Source organism: Planococcus citri, chromosome 1, assembly GCF_950023065.1.
Source record: "Planococcus citri chromosome 1, ihPlaCitr1.1, whole genome shotgun sequence".
Taxonomy (NCBI): Eukaryota; Metazoa; Arthropoda; class Insecta; order Hemiptera; family Pseudococcidae; genus Planococcus; species Planococcus citri.
The window spans coordinates 72,681,399-72,696,465 of NC_088677.1; the positions used below are offsets into that span (position 1 = coordinate 72,681,399).

The 15,067-nt window shown below is 35.0% G+C and overlaps 2 protein-coding genes across 2 annotated transcripts in view; both read left to right on the forward strand.

Moving 5' to 3' along the window:
* LOC135831313 (uncharacterized) overlaps positions 1 to 15,067 on the forward strand; it is a 195,019-nt gene that overhangs the window by 109,713 nt on the left and 70,239 nt on the right. The window lies entirely within an intron of this gene.
* Positions 10,060 to 14,818, forward strand: LOC135831188 (transient receptor potential cation channel protein painless-like). Its single transcript, XM_065343493.1, has 2 exons — positions 10,060 to 10,351; positions 11,324 to 14,818. The coding sequence occupies exons 1-2, from the start codon at positions 10,304 to 10,306 to the stop codon at positions 14,315 to 14,317; spliced, it is 3,042 nt and encodes a 1,013-aa protein (XP_065199565.1). The 5' UTR covers positions 10,060 to 10,303; the 3' UTR covers positions 14,318 to 14,818.

Here is a 15,067-nt window from a genome sequence, read left to right on the forward strand (position 1 = left end):
GATGGGCATCTGTTTGAGTGGTTCAAAAAATAAGAGAAAAACGAAGGTAAGTTTGAAATTAATTCGTATTATACTAGCAATGCTTTCAAATCGATCAAAAACCACTTAATCAGCGATTTTTCAAGATCAAATTCAAATGTTGAAATTTCTCGCCGATCCAGAGTTGACTCTTGATTCTTTTTTTTAAAAAGTGTTTACCTTACTAAAAATCTGAATTTCAGAACATATCAGCTGGGCGTTTTTATAGCAATATATAATGAGATATTCATTATTTTCTACTCGACCTTTGTCATTTTTTTAAATCAAGTGGTATGAAATTTAGCTTGTATAACTTAAAGGTTCTCACAGAGTATTTGGATTACCTACCATTTCATATCCGATTTTGGTTTTTATGCTACCTATTTCTCGTTTAATGCTACCAAATAATGTTTTTTGAACGCACAAACGGGTTCCAATCTGTATCCGAGGGGGGGGGGTGTACCCCAAAAAAACAGTTTTCGAGGGGCTTTTACGCTGTCTTCGGATATTTGTACTAATTTATTTGAAACTTAGTGTAATGGTCAAGATACTTGAGGGTACTGACCTTGAATTTTTTCAATTTTTCACCCCTACAATGACCCTAAAATCCAATTTGAAACCTTCAAATCAATGCAGAGGGAAAGTTCAAAACCTGAAAAAAAAAAACAAAAAAGTATTTTTTATATTTTTCAGGGTAACTATTTTCTGCCATTGGCAATTTTTTTCAAGTGGTGGATGCTGCTCTATGCCTTTAATTCTTTGGAGGTTCTCTAGGCTCCCAAGTTGTGGAAACAGATTGCTTTAATGGGTGTGATAGGGTACCCTGCCCAATTGACCAAATCACAAAAAAATTGAGCTTTCAAAGAAAAATCATGTTGGATAATACAAGTTTTGAAAATGTTCAAATCCTTCATTTCCAACAAAACAAACTGATATAAATTGGGAATTTTTTTCAAAAATAATCCAAAAACATGAGTAAAAAACATTATCTAAAAGCACTTCTTGAAAATATTTTAAAAGAATTAATAAGGAAAAAAATCGTGATACCTAATGATAGTAAAAAAGGTCGTCTAGCAGTTCACAATAGCATAGAATTTTCTTTCATTTTGAAAAAAAAAAAATAGTATCTTACCAGTTAATCAGTTGTTTGAAAATGAGGATGAACATGAAGAGAAATAGTAAAAAAAAAAAGAAAACAAAAATACAAATTCATCTGCGATTCTGTGGAGATAGATTTTTCACATCTCAATGTGTACACATCTCAAAGTGCAATACTCGTCACTGATGCTAGCTACCTACTTGAGGTCTACAGGGTGCCCAGAAATATCGAGCACCTCTAAGAAAGTTTTTCATTAATAATATAGGTTGGCAACGTGAAATAGATGCATATGAAGCTTCTACAGGGTGCCCAGAAATATCGAGTACCCCTAAAAAAGTTTTCTACTAAAATACTTTGGTTGGTCACAGTGAATGATAATAATGATAGCCCATGATTGGTTGTTGGGCTGGAGAGATAACATTTCACCAAGCATTTATGCATCTATTTCACATTGCCAACCTATATTTTTAATGAAAAACTTTCTTAGGGGTACTCAATATTTCTGGGCACCCTGTAAGAGCTTTGTAGGTACCTGGTGACTTACCGCCTTGTTACCTATTTTTCGGACACTGAATTGTAGTCTATGTAATACACATCACAGACATTTACCTTATGAAATAAGAAAATTCTTCAGATATATGTACTTTGCATTGTTTATTGTTCATAAATCAAGTATGTACAGAGTAGTAACTTACTCAAGCTAATTATACTGGCCTGTACAGTATTACAGAAGGAGAGAAATTACATCCAAGATGTCTCAGAGGAGTGCTAAAGCACATCACCACGGGGGAGGGAACAATAAACGAATGTTGGAAGGTCCATCTACGTTACTCTTTCGAAAGAGATTTTAAATAAGGATCATCAGTAGTTTTACATAATAACTCCTGCACTCGAGTCTATCTGGTCAACTCAATCAGCATAACAGGAACTCAATCTATTTCAAAATAGATCACTTGATCATTACTTTACCAGTTCATATTTCGGAATACGACTGGACTTACTCAATTAGTTTGGATAACTACGAGTAGATTTACACAAATATGAGAATAGGTACAAGCCTATCTCATCTCCAGAACACCGATATATCAATGTTATTTCATTGGGAGTCGCCAAATGACTGGTTTCTCTAGCGTTTCTCTTTCAACAAGAGTTCTAAGAGAATTAATCCGCTAGAGGTCATATTACGGAACTATTTAGTATGTTGACTATTGGCAGAACGAATTTCTATCGCTTATGCGACTGAAAATACAGCACAATCTGTCTCTACAATTCTTTAATTCTTTTCTCCCAAAATGAAAGAAAATTCTATGCTACATACCGTGATTCAAAGCAAAAATGTTTTTATTATTGGTTGACCCTACAACAAAGCTAGCAATTTTGCCATTTTGTGTGACTTGATAAAAAATCCTCTCTTAGCGACATGGATTTTTGTTTTTTTTTCATTTTTTGGTAAAAGGCATTTCAGTTACCAATTTTTTTATTTTGCTCAATTTGTGAACTGCTAGACAACCTTTGTTACTATTGTTATTACGATTTTATCCCTTACTAATTCTGTAAAAATATTTTCAAAAAGTGCTTTTTGTATGTAGTTTGTTTTGTTGAAAATAAAGGATTTGAGCATTTTCAAAACTTTCATTTTCTAACATGATTTTTCTTTGAAAGCTCAACTTTTTTATGATTTGGTCAATTGGGCAGGGTACCCTTTACATCCATTAAAGTAATTAGTTTCCCCAACATGGGAACCTAGAGAACCTCCAAAGGGTTAAAACCATTTGGAAATTTGACTTTTCTTACCTAAAGTGGTCAATTCTGAGTTGATATTAGTCCAGACATAAATTTTAGGCATAAATAAATCACCTGGTAGGAGTAGTGTCAAGGGTTCCCAAAATTATGCTATTCAATTTTGAAAATAAAAATATTGTAAAACATCAAAATTGACTAATTTGGTCCAAATTCAAGTACTAGGGGTATGAAAACATATCGAAAAATATAAAAATAATTTTTTGAAGTTTTCCCAGATTTCGAGCTTTTCTTTACATTGAGTTAATGTTTTCAAAGTGGATTTCAATGTCGTTTTTGGGGTCAAAAAAAAATTGAAAAAATTAAGTGTTAATATTTTTAATTTTTGTGTCTCGAATTTGATTTGTAAAATTTCACAAAAATTCGAGAAATTTACTTCAGCTTGTGAAATTTTATCTGATGAGATATTTTTGCATGCTGTTTCGATTCAGCTTTGACTGCATGGTTCAGAAATTTTTCTTCTGGTTGGGACTCCGCATTTATATCTACGAATGAAATGATTTCAGACCCAGACCAGATGGCCACTTTTGGATAAAGCAGAAAAATGTATGCTAAATTTAGCCATCAAATTCATTTGGTCTATTTACAAAAATTTATGTAATGTACGTGCATTATCTGAAGATTTCTAAAAACTTCATCTTTCAACAATATTCTTGAGAAAATGAAAATTTTTTCATTCAGAATTCAACATGGCAGAAAATTTAGTTCCTTGAAAATTTTTGGAAAGCAATTATTTTCGATATCAAATTTACCAAAATCCCTACTTGGCTCTTAATTTTTTCAGTCGAACATCAAAATGGTCACTTTATGGTAGGTGGCCTCATTTGAGAATTCCAACTTGCCTTTCCCTTCTTGAAATGAATAGGTATTAATTATCCTCAAATTCATCTTCAATCCCATCTCCACCAAAAAGACTCATGTTTTCAAGAAATTATTATTAGATAAAATTTTTGTAAGACTGCTGAAATCGAGGTGACAAAAGTTTGGGATCACACTCTTAAAAAACATGGTTTTTAAAGCAGTTTGTCCCACAGTGTAAAATATCAACGTATTTGAAGTGATAGAATAATACAAGTGAATATGAATGAACTGCTTTCAGGTCACAGCCATTTGCAATTCGTCTACAGTTCATGAACGTTTACTCATCCGAATGGACGACTGTTCGAAAAAGGCCAAGCATTTGGCCCGATCACAAACTCGAGAAACCCTACTGGTGTTGATCCAACAACAAGAATTCGACGAGCTCGAACAACTTTTAAATTTAAGAGACGATTTCAAAGATTTCATTCACATTTACCCTCATCCATATAACGGAACTTTACTAGACATCGCCTGCAAATCCACCGGAAATAGCAGAATTCTACACTTCCTTTTGAACAAATCAGTCAACCCGAACGTTTTAAATGAAACTACTGGAAAAGCTCCGATCCACGAAGTGGTCCAAAACGCCGACGCAGACATGCTGGAGATCTTGACAAAGCACGATAATTTCGAATCAGCTAATATCGTTGATAAAGATGGAAATACACCGTTACACATCGCTGTGAAACACAATCATATCCGATGTATGCAAATATTACTCGAAAATTGCCAAAAAGGTCATTCTCCTATCGACATAAACATGAGTACGCGAGAGAATCCGTCTCCTTTACAGTTAGCTTTGCTTCTGGGAAACATGCAAGCTGCTCGTGTATTGTTTCAGTGTCCGGGTATTGATTTAGACTTCCAGAAAGATTTTCAAGGACGTACTTGTCGCCAAATAGTACATCAGCAGCATCCTTCCCTGGTCGAAAATCTTTCAACTGACCCACTCCAAAATCCAAGCACTATTTTACACTCGTTTTTGAACCGAGGTCTGACCAAGTTATTCGTCAGACTAGCTTCTGAAATTGACCCGAAATGTTTGAAAAATGGCGATTTTTGGGACAATGGGGGCTACTTGCACCGTGCCTGCGATCACGGGTATACAGACGTTGTCGAGTTCCTAATCAACAAAAAAGTCAATCCGAATAAGATCTGCAAGAGCAGAATACCTATAATGATAGCTGCTCGTAAAGGGTACTATGGTATTTTTGAGAAATTATTCCACTATCCGAAAACTGCGCTGCAAATTGAAGGATATGGATCGGTGCTACATTACATAATACGTGGTATGTTATTTTGTGGCCAAGTTGAAGGAAGACGCGATCATCGAAAATGCCTAGAACTCGTTCTGAACGAAATTTTCCCTCCGAATAAATCAGGTACAGATGAACATTCACCTCTGCGTAGACTGGATATTGATTTCGTCGATCATATGGGAAATACCCCTCTTCATTTGGCTGTTCTGGTTAACGACAAAGAGATACACAAGTCACTTATCTATGCTGGAGCTCATTTGTATCAGAAAAATAACTCTGGAGAAGTTCCATTGACTTTGATTAAAACAGCGGTACTTGCAGACTACATGGATGATTGCATCTCGGTGAAAAATAAATCAAACTTCGAAACCGATCGTGAAATCAATTTCGATTATAAGATATTCGTAAAATCTGATAGAAATGCCATCTGTCGAGGAAACGAAATGGAATTTTTCTCCATAATTGAACGTGTGCCAGAGTTGAGAAAGCTCCTCAAGCATCCATTAGCGGAAAGCTTTCTTCACATCAAGTGGAACTTTGTAAAGAAGTATTATTACGTCAATTTGATATTCTATTTGGCATTTTGCGTTGTATTGAGTTTACATATATATCAAGTATACGAAAGGAGGTCGTCATCATTCATTGACGTCAATCCTGCAATCAGTCCTTTGTTAGAGTGGAATGTCGTGATAAGTTGTAGAATAATTGTACTGATACTCTACGTTTTATTAGTTTTGAAAGAATTGGGGCAATTGTTCATTTCACCCAAGTCTTACTTCAAATCATCCGAGAATTGGTTGGAAATTGTGATAATTTCTATAGCAGGGGCTTCGTTTGTAACAGAAGCGTTGCACTTGAACCATAAATCTTACGAAGCTGGTATTATTTTAGCATCTTGGATCGACTTGATGTTTTTGATTGGTAAACTTCCATTGTGCGCAACCAACATAGAAATATTCAAAACAGTGACGGTGAATTTTTTGAAATTTTTTGCCCTGTATTCGATCATGATCGTGTCGTTTGCTTTCAGCTTTTATCTGTTATTTAAAGAAAAAGCGATGCGTGCTAATAATGCTACAACATCCAAAACAAATCACACCGGCAATCCGTATTTGAACTTAGATTCGATAAATTTCTGGCAAGATCCTGTGCTGTCGTTTTTTAAAACCATTGCCATGATGACTGGCGAATTTAGCACCGATTCTATTCCATTTTATTCCACTTTTGGAAGCGGGCATTTATTTTTCATTTTATTCATCTTTTTCGTCACCATCGTGCTTTACAACTTGCTGATCGGGTTGGCCGTCAACGATACGAAAATAATCAAGGAAAATGTCGAATTGGTGGCTCTGGGTTCGCGAGTCAGATTAATTGCGCAATTGGAACGTGTAGTTGGATGCAATCTATTTTGGTGTTTTCGGTATCTTTCGTCAAAACGTTTTTAATACGCGAGATCTCCGTTTTATCTTGGTATATCTACCAACACGACCAAAGAAGTGAAACTTTTCGAAAACGATAAGAAACTTAAAGATTACGAATGTGGCGACTCGAATGGTACGTTTAGTACTTTGAAAATGCCAACGTTTATTGTGAAAGAAGCTCAAAAAGTGTTGGAAAATCAGATGGAATTCGACAGGTCTCATTTATGTAGCCAACATTTGCATGTAAATGCTGTGAGAGAACATCCTCTTAAATTTAATCAATCCATCGATAAACTCGGCCAATATTTCGATACACAAATACGTGACCTGGAATCTAAAATCAATGAGACGACTGCCATTGCTAAACGTGACGAGAAATTGTTGCATGACGTTTCCACTCTGATCTGCGATTTTGAGTCGAAAATTGATGGTCGAATTGAAACATTACTCGAGTCTGTGGTCGCCAAACAGATCGAGAAGTCACTTAAACCGATAATGTGGCAATATTTCGACACCAATATACGCGACTTGGAATCCAAAATCAACGAGACGACTGCTATTGCTGCTGCTCAACGTGATGAGAAATTGCTGCATAAAGTTTCTGCTCTAATCGGCGATTTTGAGTCGAAAATAGATGGTCGGATTGAAACATTACTCGAGTCTGTGGTCGCCAAACAGATCGAGAAGTCACTTGAACCGATTGTAAACTGTGCTTCAGAAACTTGATACTTGAAAGATTAATTTGCATGCACAGGCAAGTCCAGAGGCGAACTGGTTCGAAATCATCCCCTGATATAATGAGCGTTAATCGTGGGGGGGGGGGGATGTATTTCAACCAAATTCAATGGAGACCTATTGAAAGTCGTGTAGAAAATATGTTAGCTCTGGAGATGTTCCTGGAAGAGAGATGGATTTTCAAAGAGAGGATATTTTCGAAAAAACCGTACTTTTTTCGCTGTGGATTTTGCCCAACCTATTTTGGAAAAAATGACCCAGTTCCAGAAGACAGTAGGTACCTATTGAGATTCTGCGTAAGTCATCTTCATCAAAATCCAGGACTGCTTGTAGAGCCCCAAGTACTGCGTCGAGTGGTTGAAAACTAAAAACTTGCAAATATCGCTTATTCTTGAGTGAATTCGTGTTTTGAATATGTTTGCTCATGAAATATTTCACATTAACTAAGCTAAACCATCGAAAGATATCGTTTCTGAAACTGTAGAAATGTTTGGAATGCAATGGTGCCCATTTTTTGATCATTATTGCAAATTTCAAAGAACCAAAAAAATTTGATTATTACTCAAGTAACTTTTTGGCTATACTTATTTTTCTCGATTTTTTAAAATTTGCAATTAATGGCCCAAAAATTGGCAACATTGCATTCCAAAATACTTCCCTGATTTCAGAAATAATATTATTTTATATTTTGGCTTCTTCAATGTAAAATATTTCGGAGGGAAAAATTTTCAAAATACGAACTTATTCAAAAATACGTAAGAGTGATTTAAATTTTCAACAACTCAGTAGATCCCTGAAAGTGGTCTCGGATTTTGATGGAAATGGCTTAAGTACGCAGAATCTCAAAATACTTTTTTTTCGATCTGAGTTACTTTTTCCAAAATGGATTGGACAAGAGGCTAGAGCGAAAAAACTCTTTGAGGATTCATGTCTCTCCTTCACGAGTATTTCTGGTGCTGAAATTTTTTCTGATGTACTATCAACTGAAAATGAAAGCCTTCGCTGAACTCAATCAGACCTCCCCAACATTTTTCTTTCGCGATCCACTCTTATAAATATGTATGTAATTCTACCTAAACCTACTACCTATTGGGAAGAATTTTTATGCAAAAAATATTTAGAATTTTGTAGGTATGAAAATGTTTCATCACTTTCACTGATTTATTTCAACTTTGAGAAACTTGTACTCGTAAAAAAGTAAAGCAAAAATGGATATTTTTAAAAAATCGGATTTGTATGTTTTTGATTAGTTTTAGACCTAAATTAGGAAAAGGTCCATTGCTTGACTTATGTTTTTTTATATCTATTATTTTTTTTAAATTGAATGCGTATTTAATAATAAATAAGTAGGTCTTCATGTTAAATGTACAAAAGTGTAATTATTTTATACCTGTGATTGTTTTATAAGTGCCTAATTCGAGTTCACTTTTTGTTCACATTTCATTCAAATAAAAAATTGTACATAATTATGTTAATATGAGTGTCCATTTTTCATGTCCACAACTTATGCTTTCACTATACTACAGGTTGAAATTTCACTTCAGATATCGTTCGAAGATTTCAAGTTTTGACAAAAATATTTTTCTCTTAGTCCAAAGAAGAAATTTCACTGGAAAAATGCAAACCACTCGACCTCACTTACATAGGTATGTGGGCTGTTACAACTCCTCTGAAATTGGATTTTTACAAAATATAAACTTACCGAAGATCGTGTACTTACGCTTTGACTGATGAACTGAGAACTTTTTTTTCCTTCAATTTTTTGAACTCATCTCACCTATGCGAAATCGCATTGAACGTATAAATGATGAGTGGATAATTTAAATAGACGCAATACCACCACTCTCGCATCATCCACAGGATTCAATCAAAACCATAATAAATTTTTCCTGGAATTTCGCTGACGATATTAAAATTAAAGCAACATATTTTGGTACGATTTCAATTCAAAACTCAAACCAATTGCATAAAATTCATCTATTCAAACGCGCGTATAAGTTTATGTCTCCGATATTTTTGTAATGAATTTGTCGAATTCGGAGCAATTTAGTAGTTACCTATTTTCCTAGGAGGAAGACATTTTTTACTAATCGTGTACGTTTCTGTTTTGTTTTAGGTGAGTACCTGTCAGAATTTATTGCATGGTTGGAATTATTTCATCAGTTGCTATGAAGCTAAATCCGTAGTATACACTTGAGAAATTTTAGAATAAATATAAGAGTACCTAAAGTAGGTAAGTAATTTTACAATTTTTTCAACCAGAATACGAATACCTACAAGAGTACGATCCAAGAACAACAATTGTCTTTGGAAAACATTACTACTTACTCGTAATCGACTTGAGAGTTCGAAAATAGAGTGTAAACCGTTAATTTTTTCGGTAATTTGATCAAATCTTGATTTTTCTTTTAATGAAAAATTGGCCAAATTTTAAATTTTAAAAATTCGCCAAGTATAGAGATGTTGGTACCTACCTATTAACTGTATCGAGCGTAGGTATTAATTAAATGTGAAGACGAATGAAAAATCCGTAGGTACAGGTAGGTACTAAAGTATTTAAAAATTATCTTATCACACTCAATTTTAAATTTTTTTAAAACTGAAACTGGCAAATACCTAGATAAATATTATAATTGATGCTGCATGGACCATTTATCTACCTAGGAAAACGGCTGATAAAGGCCGAATCACCTTGAAACCTCACTTAATTACCGCATGGAAGTGCTCTTTTTATTAACCGACGACCGTGGGCATCTACCATCGAAAGCACTATTTGCAATTAGATTAAAATACAAACACACATTTATTGCTACTGATATGAGTAAAGTACCTATTTATTTGAAATAATCGCGAGGAAAGAAGCACATTAATTTCGCGAATAATTCAACAAAACCGGTATGGTTTTACGCGTTCCTTTTTTTTCAAGACTTGAGTATGGTACATGGTTAATTAAAAGGCTTTTTTGTATGCAGAAAGTGTATACCCAACTAATATCTAGTGAATTTATCATCTATTAATATTGTGAATATTTCTCCGATAAGTATCGAAGGCTGTTTAGCTCTTTAATTTGTTTATTCGTGAATGTGTCGGCAAATATAAACATAAAGCACATGGGGATTCGTACGAGTAAACCTGCAGCAAGCAAAAGAAACATGACGGTGAGTTTGGAATTTGATTAGTTTTGAATACGTAGGCTTATAGTTCCCTTATATCGATCAAAGTAGTAAATTATTATGATTGATTCACTATTGAAACGTATGGAAAAAATTAGTTATTACCTATACAGCCTATCGTATTTCTTTCTTTAAGAATTTTTTTTTTTGGGGGGGTGTTAACTTTTTAATAGTGCTAGAAAAATGAAAATTCTTGAGAAAGTATAGACAAAATATTTAAACCTTAAAGTAGCTACTGAAAGGTCCACATTGATCGAGAATTGTGATAAAGTTGAAGTTTTTTCAATCCTCATTTATTGGGCTAGGTAGTTCATTTTATTAGATATTTTCATTTCAGCTCCTTCAATTTCAAAGATAGGCAATTTCATTAATAATAATGTTTTTTCTTGTCTTTAAAAATTAAAACCATGATCTTTGTTCAAATTCAAAAAAAAAATTATAGTTTCAGAAATTTTGTAGAACTTGTGTTTAAAAGCTCACTTTTTCAGCTCGAAAGGTTGTGCTAAGAATTATGATCAACTATGCACCCTTCTGACTGTTCCTGGTTGGACTACTATGATTACTTATAGGTATGGAAATACGCCATTTTCGGTTATAGATTTCGTAGTTTTGAGGGTGATGTGATTTTTTCATTTCAGTCGTATAATAAAATGGAATCGAAAAAATGGTGGGAAAATGTCTATTTTGTGTATTAAAATGAATATGAGGTAAAAAATTGTGATGAGCGGATATGCCCTGACCGCCTACGCGTTGCTTAATGTAATTTCCCCTCAACGCAGTTTTATGATCTTGCCGGCCTTAGGCAAGATTATGCGAATCTTACTGTAGGGGCGTGTTCAAAAAATTGCAGCTCTCATCAGATCTACACAGCCATTCTTTTAATCTGATTAGACCCAATGTTTTTCTTTCGGGTATAATTCCTAAAAATATGTTCAATGTGAGATAAACCTGTTTCAGGTAACATCATCTTGCAATTCATCCACCTCAAATAAGAGTTTGCTCATAGAGATGGATAATAACTCGAAAAACACCCAGTCTTCGGCCAACTCACCAGACCGAGAAATTCTGCCGCTGATGCTCGAGGAAAAGAAATTTGACGAATTTGAAGAACTAGTGAAAAAAAGAAACAACTACGATGATATCATTCACTTCTATCCAGATCCTTACAACGGAACGTTACTAGATATCGCTTGCAGATCTGTTGGGAACTGCAGTATTGTGCGATTCTTACTGGGTAAGTTGGCTAACCCAAACCTAGTGAACAAAATTACTGGTAAAGCTCCAATACACGAAGTTGTCGAGAGTGGCGATGCTGACATGCTAGACGAGCTAACAAAACACTTCAATTTCGATTCGGTAAATGTCATAGATCGTCAAGGTTATACACCATTGCACATAGCTGCTAAAAAAAATCACACCAGATCTATTCGAATCCTGCTCGAGTGTCGTGGTGAACCAATCGATATCAACATTAGTACCAAAGAGCACCCGTCTCCTTTACATTTGGCTTTGAAAGAAGGCAACAAGCAAGTTGCTTGCGTATTGCTTCAGTGTCCTGGTATTGACTTGGATTTTCAAAAAGATTCTGAAGGACGTACTTGTCGTGAAATTATTCAGAAAGAGTATCCTAATTTGCAGGAGAAACTACTCTCAACTGATCCAATTCTTGATCCAGGGTTCATTTTACGCTCATTATTGACTCGAGGCATGACCGAATCATTCATCAAACTTGCCTCTGAAGTTGAATCACGATATTTAAACGATGGTCACGATGATTGTTCGTATTTACACTTCGCCTGCCATCATGGATACACAGATGTAGTCGAATTACTGTTGAACAAAGACGTCGATCCTAATAAGATCTGTGAAAGCGAGATACCGATTATAATTGCTTCTCGAAACGGTTACTACGAAATCTTTGAAAAATTATTCCACCAACCTAAAATTGAACTGCAAGTTGAGGGGCATGGATCAGTGCTACATTACATAATAAGGGGTATGTTATACAATGGCCAAGTTGCAGAAAGACGTAATCCTTATAAATGCCTGGAATTAGTGCTGAACGAAATCTTCCCCACTAGTCATTCGAAATCAAATAAAGATAAAACCAAGTTAGATATTGATTTTGTGGATTATTGGGGAAACACAGCTCTTCATTTGGCGGTTCTTTTCAGCGACGAACAAATCCAGAAATCGCTCATTTACGCTGGTGCTCACCTGTATAAAAAAAATCACTCGGGAGAAGTTGCCTTGAATTTGATTAGACCAGAAGTACTCTCAGATTACTTGGACGATTGTATCACCGAAGGCGAAAAATCCGTCAGGGAAACAGATCGTGAAATCAACTTCGAGTACAAGCTGTTTGTAAATCCGAGTGAAAATTCTGCCTGTCGAGAAAACGAGATGGAATTTTTTACGATAATCGAACGTGTGCCAGAATTGAGGATATTCCTCAAGCATCCGGTAGCAAAAAGCTTCCTTTACATCAAGTGGAATTTCGTCAAGAAGTATTATTTCACGAATTTGCTATTTTATTTACTATTTTGCGTTTTTCTGAGTATTTACATATTCCTAAAACAGCAGTATGGGGCATTTGAGTTCGATCCTTCGGATCCATGGTGCATATTAAGACTACTTTGTAGAACTTTAACGCAGTTGTTTTACGCTGTATTAGTTTTGAGAGAAGTTTGTCAGTTGATTATTTCACCTAAGTCTTATTTAACATCCGCAGAGAATTGGCTTGAAATCATATTGATTTCCACTGTAGGGATTGTTTTTATACACGCTGCTACGAGCACAAGTTTACCACCTATTTGCGCAGCTTGTGCGATTCTAGCATCGTTGATGGAGTTGGTGTTTTTAATCGGTAAACATCCCCTTTTCGCGACCAATATTGAAATATTCAAGACGGTGGCGTTCAATTTCTCGAAAATTTTCGGCTTGTATTCGATTATGATCGTATCGTTTGCCCTCAGTTTTTACCTCTTGTTTCATGAAGAAAGTTCCAATACTGGTGTTGGTAAAGCAAATTGTAGCAATGTTACTGCTGAAGAAAATAGTCATAATGATCCTCTTATGGCAAAAAATTGCACCAATAATCAAACAGAATCGATCAACCCGGATGTAAAGTTCTGGCGAAGCATCCCTCTATCTGTTTTCAAAACGATTATCATGCTTACAGGCGAATTCAGCGCCGACTCGAGTGTTCCACTTGGGGACGATTTCAGCCCCAAGCACGTGTTTTTCATCTTATTCGTCTTTTGCATCGGCATCATACTTTACAACCTACTGAATGGTTTGGCCGTCAGTGATACTCAAGCAATCAGAGAAAATGCAGAAATAGTTGCTTTGGCATCTCGAGTCAGACTAATCTCGCAATTGGAACATCTTGTCGAAAGTAAACCATTCCAGTTTTTTGAAAATTACTTATCGAGATGTTTTCCTTGTGCGAAAGAGTTATTAGAAATCCGATTTCATCGAGGAATATGTTCTGAAACTCGTGCTTCGATCAGACTTCACAAAAATAATATGATATACGTAAAAAGCAATTATAGAAACGAAGAAGCGAAGTCATTGTTGAAAATGCGCACATCTATCGTGAAAAAAGCTCGAAAGGTGTTGGAAAATCGAAGCGAAGTTGATAGAATTGAGAAGAGTGTTCAACACTTGCGAGTACACGGTGTGAAGAAACCTCCTCCCAAGTTTCAATCCATGGATAGATTAGGGCAATACTTTACCACTCACTTGCATGATTTGGAATCCAAAATTCACGAGACAAATGCCGAACGTGATGAAAAACTAGTCCAAAATGTTAAAACTCTAATTAGTGATTCGGAGTCGAGAATGTATAAACGAATGGAAACATTGATCGAAAGCACAATCAATCAACAAATGGAAACGTTACTCGATTCTGTTATTACGGAGCTTCAGAATCAAAGAAATGATGTGTAATTTACTTTTTTTTTTTTTGGTTTTTGAAAGTTACTTCTTTAATGAAAAATGATTGAAATATGGGTAAGTTCTGAAGCAAAATTCATTCTCAGATTGCATTCCTACATTTTATACAAGTATGTCGCCTACAGTACGATTTCCCATCGTAGGCAGCTGGAATTTTGGTCATGAGGATTTCAGATCATGCTCGTTCAAAAATCACATTCCTTTACAAGTCCGAGGCGAATAATTTGAGTAGGTCATTTGTTGAATTCTGTTTGTTTTATTTTTTTCATCTCGACGTGAAAGCTTTTTAGACGTAAAATCTACAGGAAAATGCAGTGTATATTTACTAATATTAGCATTTAGCACTCGTACTTTGAGAATCAAAAGTTCCAATTTTAATTTAGAAAAATGAATCTTTGTAATCTATTACCGGGTTATTTATACTGAGCTACCTATGCATGTATTTGTTGATTTGTAGATATTACTCGTAGGTACCTAGTTATCATGTAATAAAGCCATGTGAAATTATTTATACTTCGTTCATTTTTTTGCTGAAGAGACAATCGCCGTTTATACGGTTCAATTTTCACCTAATCACGGCTGAAAAGACATTGAAAGAAATCTCCCTTTCAATTCATAATTTCAAAGATTTAAAATTACCAACGAATTGAAATACTACATACTTATATACAATGTCCATGATTGATTCGCTACCATGCGCATGAATTCGAACAGGAGACTTACTTTATACCAATTTAATTTTCA